General features: G+C 40.6%; 1 protein-coding gene across 1 annotated transcript in view; it reads right to left on the bottom strand.

Annotated features, from left to right (window-relative positions):
• Window positions 1-247: 247 nt before the first annotated feature.
• XPC (XPC complex subunit, DNA damage recognition and repair factor) overlaps window positions 248-12,842 on the bottom strand; it is a gene marked incomplete at its 5' end in the record, with an annotated part of 19,100 nt that continues 6,505 nt past the window's right edge. Inside the window, 11 exons of the mRNA XM_015824962.1 lie at window positions 248-1,122; window positions 1,930-2,019; window positions 4,054-4,147; window positions 4,754-4,923; window positions 5,019-5,153; window positions 5,796-5,877; window positions 7,415-7,575; window positions 8,818-9,717; window positions 11,239-11,328; window positions 11,835-11,949; window positions 12,193-12,350. Coding sequence (XP_015680448.1) covers window positions 910-1,122; window positions 1,930-2,019; window positions 4,054-4,147; window positions 4,754-4,923; window positions 5,019-5,153; window positions 5,796-5,877; window positions 7,415-7,575; window positions 8,818-9,717; window positions 11,239-11,328; window positions 11,835-11,949; window positions 12,193-12,350 — 2,208 coding nt within the window. The remainder of the gene's footprint in view (window positions 1,123-1,929; window positions 2,020-4,053; window positions 4,148-4,753; window positions 4,924-5,018; window positions 5,154-5,795; window positions 5,878-7,414; window positions 7,576-8,817; window positions 9,718-11,238; window positions 11,329-11,834; window positions 11,950-12,192; window positions 12,351-12,842) is intronic.

Raw genomic sequence — 12,842 nt, 5'->3', positions numbered from 1 at the left:
GTGCATTGGTAAAACAGTCAAACTAGTACACTAAGCAATTAAGTAATTGCACTATGATTGAACATGTGGCGGACTGCAAGCCTTTTCTGCAATAAGTCCCACTCAGAATGCATCATTCGCAATATCTAAAGTTGGAATTTGTTGCATGATCAATACACAAAGAAGTAAGACTCATGAGAGTTTTTTGTGATGATATAAAAGGAAAAGGCGATAGGAATAAATCCAGCTTGACTAAAAAGGAGGTATCTTCTGCTCAATTATCCTATACCCATTTATTAGCCTACTATTCACATTGGTTTCCTTTGTAAAGTTGAATAGAAGCTGTTAAACCTATAGTCATTTCCTATAGATTCCCTCATTCCCATTAGAATTTTTTTTTACATATATAATACAATTTAAGCCCAGATTTACTACTGCAATATGTGTGTGAGTACACATACATGTTCCTTTCATAAATCTTCCCGGAAACTCATACGCCTAGTTTGTTAACAACTTTGCAACAAAATGAGGCAAAGCTTCCCAAGAAAAGGAATATATTTGAAGGTATTAAGATCTGACATTGTACTTTGCTCCAACATCAGTGTTCTTGCTGTACCTCTATCAGCAGCACCTTAAAAGAAAATGTGACTATCAAGAATCTAGGAAAAGTAGATTCTTTAAGGTGCCACTAGCCAATATAAACGTATAGTAGGCATCCAGCAGTGGGTCCAGACCAATTTTCCTGCTTCAAATCCAAGTCCTCCATACATCTTAGGAATGCAATATTAGAAAAACTGGTTGGAGGTTTCCTGAGTGTTTTTAGCTATTCCTGCTGGCAGGAAAGGTTCAGTATGAATGTGCGTTGGAGGAACATAAAAGTGCTTCCTTGTTCATGCTAAGACAGGAATCTAAAGAACCCAAATCTCCTTGTCACAATTTCTCAAACGGGAACAAATGTTTTGCTTCTCCTTTCTTTTCTCTCTTGCTCTTTCTGGTTGTTTTTCCTTTTTCACTCTGTTCCTCAGCTTGCCGATTTTGGGGCCAAGAAACAGTCATATCTTCAGCAGGTGTTTCTGAATTTGGTCCTTCATCATCATCGGTTGAGAAACCAGACTCCCCTTCCACCATGACTCTTGTCTCATTCTGGAAGAGAAAGCGTTTAAATATTTCACTGATGCTGTGGAAGAACTTTCCCTTTAACGGAGGGCGCAGTGACAAAACTAGTAATTGACATTACAAATGCTGTACAAATACACATATACAGAACTTATGTTTTCAGATTTCAATAGTCCTACTGTATCTGGAAAAAAAGACGAACCAGCAGAATGCAAACATTATCAAAATACTTTGCATGAAATGCTATGAAAAAAGAGAACTCTTTTTCCCCCCTATTATTTTGGCTCCATTTGTCTGAAATGGATGACTATACTTCTTTCAACAAATAACATATGCTTTACTGTCAAAAGCCACTTAAGGTTATCATAAAATAGTTCCATTAATATTCATATTGTTGACAAAATTTATGATTGAACCCACTGTTAGGAATACATGCAATCCTATTCAAGTATGCTCTAAAAGCCACGATAAATTCAATTATCTCTTTCTTTCAGATAACTTCAGATAAACAAGTAAAATATTCAATTTAATATTTATACATCAAGAAATAATGCCATTATTTGTCATTTCAAGAGTAATAAAAATGTATTATTTCTATGTAGGAAGTACTTGTTCAAATGCAAAGTATATTTACATATATTTCTTAAAAGTATGTTTACATATATTTCTTAAAAAGTATTTTACTTCAGGTTATATCTTCAATTTTAAGAAATCTATACTAACATTTTGTTCTTTTTCCAATCTGGGCACGAACCCGTGTCCAGTTGGCCTTGAATAACTTCATATTTGTCACCTGTTGTTGTTGTTAGTTATATTACACCAATGTTTTGTTACCTTGGTAGAATAGCGCTTCTTTAATCTCTCTTTGATCAGAAGTCCCTTCACCAGCAGTTTCCAATTTCCCAGCACTCTCTTCTCCCGCTTCTGTTTTTAAAGTTCACCCAGAATTAAAACCAAAGAGCACATACTCATTAACACTGTGGTTGGCAAAGTAGCATTTCTACACATTACAGTATCTGTGGCAGCCTCAAATAGCATCTATGGCAGTGGTGGCGAACCTATGGCATGCATGCCAGAGGCGGCACTCAGAGCCCTCTCTGTGGGCACACGTGCCATGCCTCGGAGATGGCAACCGTCCCTCTTCAACCAGCTGCCCGCTAACTTGCCGAGGTCCCACATGGCTGGATGCATCCCAGCATGGCTGGTTTCCCTCCCCCCGTCCCATCCCTCCTGGTCTCGCATGCTCTCCTTTTCCTGGGCACGACCCACTGGATCACCCCCTCAGCTGTCGGCTGTCCGTCCAGCTCAGAGGCGGCTTCTCTGAACTGTTAGCGGCGGCTGCGGAGCCCCAGAGTGCGCCGGTCGAGGGGCCGGCAGGCTGTGGCTGCTGACAGATACTGTTGGCCCCCATGTGCTCGCTGGCCTCTGTGTGCGGGGGCCGATGGTGTCAGGCAGCAGCTGCCCCGGCCCCTGCGTCACCTTGCCCTGCGACAGTGGCACCCCCACCCTGCCTCGCCTCGCCTGCAGGACAAGCCTCCTGCCCACCGCCCCACCTGCCAGAGACCCCCTGGATCTCCCCCAACCCTGCCCCCACAGGATCCCTCCCCACAAGCAACATCGAGGTGACCATGCCCACCTTGGCCACACCCACCCAGTCTGCCATGACCACAGCCGCGCCCACCCAGTGGGCCACACCCACCTGGCACCCGGCGATAAATAAGTGGGTTTTGGGTTGCAGTTTGGGCACTCAGTCTCTAAAAGGTTCGCCATCACTGATCTATGGGAACCCAAAATTAGATCAACATTTGAAAAAAAATAATCTTCTGAACTTTAATGAGGGAGGAAGAAGGAATTCTACATGTACATGGTAAGATGTGGTAAACAGAGAAATGTTGCAAGGACTGAATCATTGAGGACAGCCGTATAAGAGTCTTATAAGAATGGGTAGTCTTCAAAGATTAAATGGTAAATTATATAAATTTATTATGCCCTCCAGTTGTGCTGAAACAAATAGAATAGAATAGAATAGAATAGAATAGAATCTGGAAGGGACCTTGGAGGTCTTCTAGTCCAGCCCCCTGCTCAAGCAGGAGAACCTATACCAGTGATGGCGAATCTTTTAGAGACTGAGTGCCCCAAAACTGCCCAACTCATTTTGTTGGAGAGGGCCCATTGTTCAAGTTTGTCAAGATCTTTTTGGATCCTGAGTTTGTCTTCTGGAGTGTTGGCTACTCCTGTCAGTTTGGTGTCATCTGCAAATTTGATGAGTTCCCCTTCAATTTCCTCATCTAAGTCATTTATGAAGATATTGAAGAGTACTGGGCCTAAGACAGAAACTTGTGGTACCCCACTGCTTACTTCTCTCTATGTGGATGTAGTGCCATTGAGGACTACTCGTTGAGTACAGTTTGCCAGCCAGCTACAAATCCATCTGGTGGTGATGTTGTCTATTCCACCTTTTTCTAGTTTACCAAGGAGTAGGTTATGGTCTACTTTATCATATGCCTTACTGAAATCTAAGTATACTACATCCACAGCATTTCGCTGGTCTACTAGTTTAGTCACTTTATCAAAGAATGAAATAAGATTGGTTTCACATGATCTGTTTTTAATAAACCCGTGCTGGCTACTAGTTATGACTTTGTTTGCTTCTAGTTGTTCGCAGATCTGTTTTTTTATTATCTTTTCTAGGATCTTCCCAAGTATTGATGTTAATCTGATTGGTCTGTAGTTTCCTGAGTCTGTTTTTTTCCTTTCTTGAAGATATTTCTAAATCATTGTAACCCTTACAAATTTGGAGGACACCAGGCTAGAAAATGCTGTCAAAAGCTGCAAAAGTATTAACTATCTGCAGATCTGTAATTAAATTCGCCAGTCATTTAGCTTGGTAATGCTACTGAATGTTAGCAGTTCACCCCTCTCCCCTTCCCCTAATAAAGACTTCAAAGTGATTCTCACCTCTTTTTCCTTCTTCTCCCTTTCTGACTCTTCGTTCTCCCAGGCTGCAACAAGCACTTCTTTGTACTCTTCACAGATTACATAGCCTTCTGTGCTGTGAAAAGGATCCAGGTTGTCATTTATGCAGAGTTGGAACAAAATGCAATCCAGGGACTTGTGTTTAAATGGGCTTAGCACTGGGCAACAACTTTTGGCCTTCCAATTGTTGCTGAATTCCAATTTATCCTTGGGCAGGCAACAGTGAGAGACGCTGAGACGTTTCAACATCTGGATGGCCCCAAATTCCCCATTCCTCCAATAACTTAAACACCAGTCCGTTCAACAACATTTGGAAAACTAGATGGAAAGTACCCAGGAACTCGTGAAGGGCTATAACTCTATTCATAAATGAGTAACTAACAAAGCTAGGAAGGAATGTTAATTGCTTTAGCATCCTCACCTGAATGATATGGATATAAAAATATTAAATAAGCATGGGTAAAAGAGGAGCCAGGTTAATCCACCTTTGTAAAATGGATGGCAATGAGGGGAGCAAGTGCTGAGTTCTTACTATTTTGGACTAAGCAACTAAGCTGCCAATTCTGCTTTTCTGCAATACTATCACTAACCATGTATGCTAAGTAAATCCAACAGCATTACTAGGTAGCACAGAAGATCATTGTATATCCTAGTAAAACCAGATCATAAGTTTATGACTTACACGGGATGAGAGTAACCACCATGAAAATCAAATCCTGTAACAGCTGGAACGCAGTCAATATCCAGTTTACGGGCCACTCTATGAAGGTTAGGAAGCTTTAGCAGCACACAGCCTATTGGTAACATGCTGGGTTGGAAGAGATAGACATTCCCAAACTCATTCCGAGGAACCTAAAAGAGAAGTGGAATGGGAAAAAAAATTGGAAATAAACTCTGTGGGAGAATAGAGTTTTAAACCTACCCAGTCTGCCTAATTGCCAGCTTACCCTTCCATCCACAGCCAGAGGTGGCTGGTATTTCTCAGTCTGCCAGAGACCAAACAACGGCAAATCCTTTTTGTCCCGATTTGCAGGTTCTGTCATTCGTGCTTTTCTTGCTTGGTTGGAATAACCTATCACCATCTGTGCAAACACAACAGAGTTTAGAGTGTTGTCATCATTCTTTCTTGCTCATAATTCTCCAAGCAATGATCACAGCCTCTTCCTTATGGAGAAACATGTAGGAATCGGCCTATCTCTTTAGGAGTAAGAAGTACTTAATCTTCTAACATCTCCCTTGCAATATTTGGCCATAAAAGTCCATTAAACCAGGTTAAGTAGCATTGAGTCTGTTTATACTAGTAAATCTGTAAACGCTTCTTACTCTGGTCTACCTTTTGGTTTGACAATCAAGCCTCTAATGTAGGGGTCTTCAAACTTGGCCCTTTTATGACTTGTGGACTTCCCAGAATTCCTCAGCCAGGCACGCTGGCTGAGGAATTCTGGGTGTTGAAGTCCACAAGTCATAAAAGGGCCAGGTTTGAAGACCCCTGCTCTAATGGATACAACAGTAGGAGAAAGCTATCACCTGTGGAATTGTGTAGCATCTATTGTAGTTAGCCACAAAAAAACCAAAACAAAACACAGAAGACAGGCAAAAGAATCCTTTAATTTGGCCTCAAAGAGCATTTAAAAAAAAATAATTCTTCAGTTTCCAAAGTTTTATACATATTCCCTACCACAAATTTCAACATTAGCCCAAAAATATTGTTGATATTGCTCTACCTTATAAGGCACTTCCCCAATCCTCACCACTCGAGCTTGTTTCAACCAAGTGTCCTTGGAGTGCAGCGTATGGATACAGTCTCTGAAATTACCCAAATACCATTCTTGGTAAATAATATAGCTTCATACAGATAATGTTCACAATAAACTACATATTAGATAATATACTAGATAATATGCACAATATACCATAGAGGTACACTACTAGAACAAACTCAATATACACTTTGTGCTATTTGTGCTATGGAGGGAATTTCTTTACCCTTTGACCCACTCACACCCTTTCCCCCATGATAATGTGGATATATTTTGAATATTTTAATTTTTAAAATAATCATTATCTTTCTGATGTAGTCTTAGTAAAAAAAAACCTCCTGAATATTATACTACATTATATGAAAGTGCAAGTGGGTTATGGACTGCATTTACAGTGAATATATTTACAAGTACTTTTTTGACATTTAGTATTTCTAAATCCATACCAACTGGAAAAGAGTTGGAAGAAAGTGAATGCAGGATCACACAAAGGCTGCCTCACTTTCCTCTGAATGCTTGCTTGCAAGAAATTCCCATATTGTTTAATGTAAGGATGGGAAACACTGGGGAAAAATAAGCATAGGTGGACTTTCCTGACAAGCAGAAAAACAGGTTTCATGTATGCACTCTGAGTAGCCCCATCTATGCCTAGTATCCAACTCAAACCTTCTTACAGAAGGGGAGAAGAAAAAATAAGATTCATTTTAGGAGGGAAAAGCCAAGTGATGAAAGGGATACTGGCTTCATACCCACAAATACCAGATTTGTCCGTCCTATGTAATTTGTAGAAACAAGCTATGGCTTCTAGTGATAGACAGCCAAGGCCCTCTTGGGCCTCAAACAGCCAACTCTGGCCTCACTTTTTCAATGAAGGTGAGTAGATGGAAATTTCTTCTGTGCTGAATTGCACTCTTGAAGTTCAGTCAAGTTTGGGAATAGATAAGGGAACTCTTTGTACCTTGATAGATGAGTAACATTCACTGTGGGGAGTGCGAACATGGATCCTTGTTTAAATGTTTAAAATAAGTACCCTGTTTCCCTGAAAGTAAGGCCTACCCTGAAAATAAGCAAGGCACAAACCTAAAAATCAAGCAATGGTGGGAGCCCCGCCCGCCCAGTACCCACTTACCTGTCGGGCAGGCCTCTCCTTGCCTGCCCATTTCTTCTTCTGAGGCGTCTTCTGCAGCCAGGCCTGCATTTCTCAGCCAGGCCTGCATTTCTGGAAAGACCACTGCAGCCGAAAACCGAGCTATGGATTGAATCATAGCTCGGTACTCGGCTGCAGAGGCCTTCCAGAAAGGCCTGACTGCAAAATGCAGGCCCAAATGCAGCTGCAGAACTTTGGCCCCAGAAGACGTGGACCGGCTGGGTGGGGCTGTCAGTGCCGGAGGTGAGGTAAGGCCTACCCCAAAAATAAGACCTGGTGCCTCTTTTGGAGGCAAAAAAAATAATAAGATCCAGTCTTATTTTCGGGGAAACATGGGTAGTTGTAAGGTATTGCCAGTGGGACAATCTGATGCTCCCAGATCCATGTATCAAATGAAGCCATGTTTCACAGCACACACATCTGAGAAATGTCTCACCTGGAGTAGACAGCCTCCCCTCGGCAATATCCTATAATTGAAGCTGTCTCGGGATATATGGCCTCATACTTCAGGAGATGCCTCTTCAAGGCATAAAGCGGGTGATTCTTGTATTCACTGACGGATTTTGGCAAAGGCTGATTTTGAAGTTTAGCTACAAACTGAGAATCGTATTATTAGCAGTAGACTATAGAAGAAACCAATTACAAATATATTTTTCAGTTTTTGGAAGACTAGATAAAAGACAATATTGAGGCCAGGTATGTTAACACTGCCTCAGTGCAAAATTTAGCATTTAAATAACTATTAGAGACATTATCTAAGAATCATTGGCAACTCTACTTTTCCCAGAAGGGATCTCAATTTTGCTTGCTTTCACTGTGTGGATTATGATGGAAGCTACAGTAAGGAGTTTTGGTTCAAAGAAACGTGAGAGGTCAAGTCAGCTAAAACCATTTCTGGTATGAACTTGCCCAGGAGGCCTTCTTCTATATGGTTCCAGATTACAAATTGGTCTCCCTAAAGATGTGCATTTGATCCCCACTTTCCAGAATTTAGGAAAATGTAAACATTCATCTCTCCCCCCAAGCTTGTTAATTGATTTAATTGCACCTATGTCAATATCATCTTTTACATGCTTCGTAATTTTATTCTAGTTAATTTCAGCTGCCATAGTGCTTATACAAGCAGAAAGGTGGGGAATAAATTTAATCAATCAAATGTAGTACGATGTTGAATGAAAGTATCAATCCACTGGAATTTTATTGAAGATAAAACATATATGTTGGGTAACATCCAATTTGAAAAACAAAGAAATAAATACAAGCTAAAGAGTGTTGCTCACTTGATTGCTACATATAATTTCTGAAGTCTGAACACTTCTCATTTTCATACACTTCTCATAATAGATTGGACAACCATTTGTCTGAAATGGTATACGGTTTCCTACCTGAGCAGGGGGTTGGACTATAAGACCTCCAAGGTCCCTTCCAACTCTGTTACTTTGTTATTCTGTTATGATCAATGGAAATATGTCCTTTAAATTTGAGAATGTGCAGGTATTTTCTTCTTAATGGCTATGGGGGCTAAATAGCCAGTCATACTGAGGGATATCTAAAGAGGACAATTCACAAGCTCTGCTATCATTCAGCCAAGAACTGACTTGAATGGAAACTGAATAAAAGCAGATAACGTTTGAGTTAGTGGGTAGACCAAGAGGAACAGATTAGCTGAGGTCTTGGATAAAAGAAGCAGCAAAGCAGACCAAGGTAAAAGGAGAGAGCTCCGGGTTTTTGCAATCCAGGGATCTAAATCTATCAGAAAAGGATAAAGAAAAAAAATCAAGTCCTTCTGGGTGTAATTTTGATTACTGGAAAAATACCTTCCAGCGCCATTTTATTTACCTCTCTTTCTTCTTTTGTATCCCGTTCCACAAAAGAACTTTTGTACGGCTCTAAGGTATCTTCCCACCACTGGGCATCCACACGACACTTCCTTGTTGCAGTCATCCATGCTGGGTCGTATCTCTGTGTTATATCCTTTACAAATCCATTATCGTCAATGCCAATGATGTAGCACACTGGCTTTGAGGCATACTTGAAACATTCCAGAGGATGTCCAACATTGCCATGCATACAGTCCACACATACCCATCGATCTTCTCGCTCAAGAAAAACCTCTACCCACTGGTCTGTGCCTTTCAATACAACTGACCTCTGCTCTTCTTCTTCATCGCTAGAAATTATTTTGTTTTTCTTCTTGGGTGGGACTGAAGAACATGGACTGACTGTTTTGTCTACCGAATTACCAATGATCTCTGAGTCCTTCTGTCGTTTCGACAGAGAAGGCACTGATCGTTGCCTGTTAACAATTGCTTTTGTTTTCAGGGTTCCTAGCGTTGTTTTAGGGGTTCCTAGTGGTGACTTCATTTTTTTTCTAGGAATTTCAAAGTCCTCATCAGATATGCTACCGTCATCATTTTCCTCTGACGGACAGAATTCAGAATCATTATTCTCACTGTCTCCACTCTCTTCTTTATATGACACTTTTGATGCCACTTGCCGCCGTCGGTTATTTTTAGGCCTACCCAGCCCTTCTTCCGCCCTCAAACTCTTCTTATCGTTCTCAGATTTTATATCTTTCTGAACATCTTCCTGTGATGAAGATTTCTTCCTTAGCTTTTTGGCCCTAGAGACGCTTGGCTTCTTAGCAGTATCTGCTCTTGTGCATTTTCTTGAGCTTTTGGCAGAATCGGGCAACGTCCCAGAAGCTACCAAAACAGAGCTTTTCTTGGAGGATTTTCCCTGAAAAAAAAATATGCAGGAGAGTTGAAGATTTTAAGAGGCAAAAAGCAGAACAGGAAAATATGGATAGCTCCACTGAATTAAAATTCAAGTTGTTGACTTTAGACCAGGCCACAGTTTGACGGCCGGGAGCCCGGCCTGTGCAGTGGTCCTTTGGCGCGGGTGGGGTAACGACCGTTACCCCTTTTTCGAGGCTATACAACGCGCTGCAGTACACTGTAACGCTCAAACTGTACAGACGAAATCTGTTATTGGACGAGAATCTAATATAACCGACAAGTGTAGAATGTTGGGTTGTACTTAATGTCACGATCAATGGAGATGCTGGATCTGTGAATTGTGCTGTTTATTCCACTGGCACAGGGAGTCTCTGTAACAGAACTTCACCACTACCATTCCTCATCTTTCGGGACCTTTATGAAGATGAAGGACTTCAAATCTGGGACACCTTTCAGCTCCGTCTTAACCATAAAGACTAGAAACACAGTTATTGTTTTATAAGCAGACTTCTTCCCTTTTAAAAAAAAACATGTGTTATCTATATAAACTAGTTCTATTGCTAAGACAACTTTGCGAGTGTACCTCTCATCTGCAAGATCTGTAGTTGCATCTCTTTTTAGGCTATGGGCAGGGTAGTCTATGGCTTACCCTGCCTGCTTCCTACACACAGGCTACTGCCATATCATTTCTCAGCAGCAGTTTCTACATTCTGCAGATACTGAAACAGGAGCTACTGAAGAAAGCAGGGGAAATACAACCCAAGAGGTTATGTACAGTCATTCTTTACTTACAATCGGTCCCCTTAGTGACTGTTCAAATTTATAACGGATCTCCAAGGGGTACTTATAACTTGGTTTCAAAGTTCCAATAGCCCCCCTCTGGTCACATGACTGCATGTTAGATGCTCAGCAACTGCCTTACATTTACGGGTGCTTGCGGTATCATGCAGTCACTTTTTATAACAATTTTGCTGAAAACAAGCATTTACTTCTGATTTTCTACAAAATCAGCCCATAGCGAACCATTGGTGAACACTTTCATAACTACAGTGTTTGCTTAACAAGTTTAAAAAAAATAATAAAATCCGGTAGGTCACTTGGGTGACACATTTTATGACCATCACGACTTGCGACCATGATGGGCACTCACTACTTCACAGTCATTAAATTGAGGATTACTGTTTAACAATAGTTACCATTCGAAGAAATGACTAAGTACAATCTTATCTGACTTACAAACCATAGGTTGTCTGGCCTATTCCAGGAACTGTAGTTATCTCACTTTAAAATAATCTTAAATATATATATATTTGGATAGGCAGACCTGAAAGTTTTCTTTATTTCCAGAATAATAAGGAATTAATAAAGACTTGAAGAAATTAAGGAAAACAAACCAAAGTACATCCAGAAACATAAGCAAAAATATTAAAAATAGACACCAAACAGGATTACTACAAAGTAAGTGCTCAGGGAGGATCTTCTCCAGGAAAAACAAAGATAGCTATAATTTTGCCATACTTACCTTCCCTGATGGCTCTTTCAGCGGAATGGGTTGTAAAGACAATACAAGTCGGCAGAATAGATGAAGTGCTCGAAGAATAAGTAAAAATATCTATTAGGGAAAAAAAAAACCAGTTTGGAATCTGATTTTTGTATCTCTCCTTCCCCCATTCAGTGTTAACACTATTTACCCACAGGATAATTGCTGCAAATGTTTTGAAATCAAACAAATATATAATTTGTATATAATGTGTAAAGCAGGTTCCCCTCCCCTACAATTATGACAATTGAAGCCTTAATCTTTTTCCCTAGTACCATGAAAACTGCTGCACATCTTTGTGTATATGTGTGTGTGTGTACATACATACACTCAGATTCACACATGTATAATGTCCGATAAATTTCTTCTATGCTATGCTCAGCATAAAAACAAAGAATTTCCAGTAATGACATCAATGGCTAAAGGAGAGAGATGTGTATAGAAATCTCTGGAGGTCTGTCTTTCTTTTTGTATGTGAAAAATGCAAGCTTCCAGCCTCTACCTCCCTCACGTTATCCTTACTATGATTACAATATAGCAGGGATCCAGCATGCCTTGCAAAGCCTTCTATGACTTACCTGCACCAGTTCCGCCTCATCTCGTGCAGCATAGACAGCAAAGCGCCTCTCTAGAGTAACCCGCCAATCTTCACTATCGGAGAGCTGATCGTTAATAGTGAAAGTTGCAGAAAACCTTTATTTTAAGAACAAGAGAACCATAATGTATTTATTTGCCCAGTCATTTATCTTTCCCATGGAAGCTGGAATAGTGCGGCAGGGAAGCTATCTCAGTCTTACAGTTAAACTAAAAAGAAGACTCCCTCACACTTACTTCCTTATTCTTGGAGTAATCATAGTCACAGAAAGCCGAATTTTCCACGGATGGACCCTAAATTCATTTTAAAAAGAAATGGAAATGGAAAAAAAACAACCTTACCAATTCACAAGATTTGACAGAAACAGACGGTTGATGCGATCTACAGAGTCTTTGGTGAAGCGAATGGGAATGATAGAAAGCCCAATCGCTTGAAGATCTGGCTGAAGGCAGATCCTGTTCCTGTGGAAACCGTTGGCCAACAGGCACAGTAAGTGAACCTGTTGGGAAAAGGACATGGATCCTAAGAAAGAAAGCAGTCTTAGGGTACATCAGAGATACTGAAGTGTTTTTTACAATTCAGGGGACAGGCCCAATAGGGTTCAGCTCTGCTCCCCCCACAACACCTCACTGGTTGACAGAAGACAAAAAAGCCACCAGAAGCATAAATTTTAAGCGCCCCAATCATCCAGGTCACTGTACTGGTTAATTCCTATTAAAAAGTATCTCATTCCATTCTTTAGTCCCTAGGGCCTAGGCATACATCATCATTAATACCATGTATTAATACCATGTATTAATACCACTTTACAATGCTTTGGTAAGGCCACACTTGGAATACTGCATCCAGTTTTGGTCACCACGATGTAAAAAAGATGTTGAGACTCTAGAAAGAGTACAGAGAAGAGCAACAAAGATGATTAGGGGACTGGAGGCTAAAACATATAAGGAACGGTTGCTGGAATTGGGTATGTCTAGTTTAACGAAGAGAA

The sequence above is a fragment of the Protobothrops mucrosquamatus genome, unplaced genomic scaffold (assembly GCF_001527695.2).
Source record: "Protobothrops mucrosquamatus isolate PMUCROS unplaced genomic scaffold, P.Mucros_1.0 scaffold2431, whole genome shotgun sequence".
NCBI classification, from domain to species: domain Eukaryota; kingdom Metazoa; phylum Chordata; class Lepidosauria; order Squamata; family Viperidae; genus Protobothrops; species Protobothrops mucrosquamatus.
This window is presented reverse-complemented; position numbering and strand designations above follow the sequence as displayed.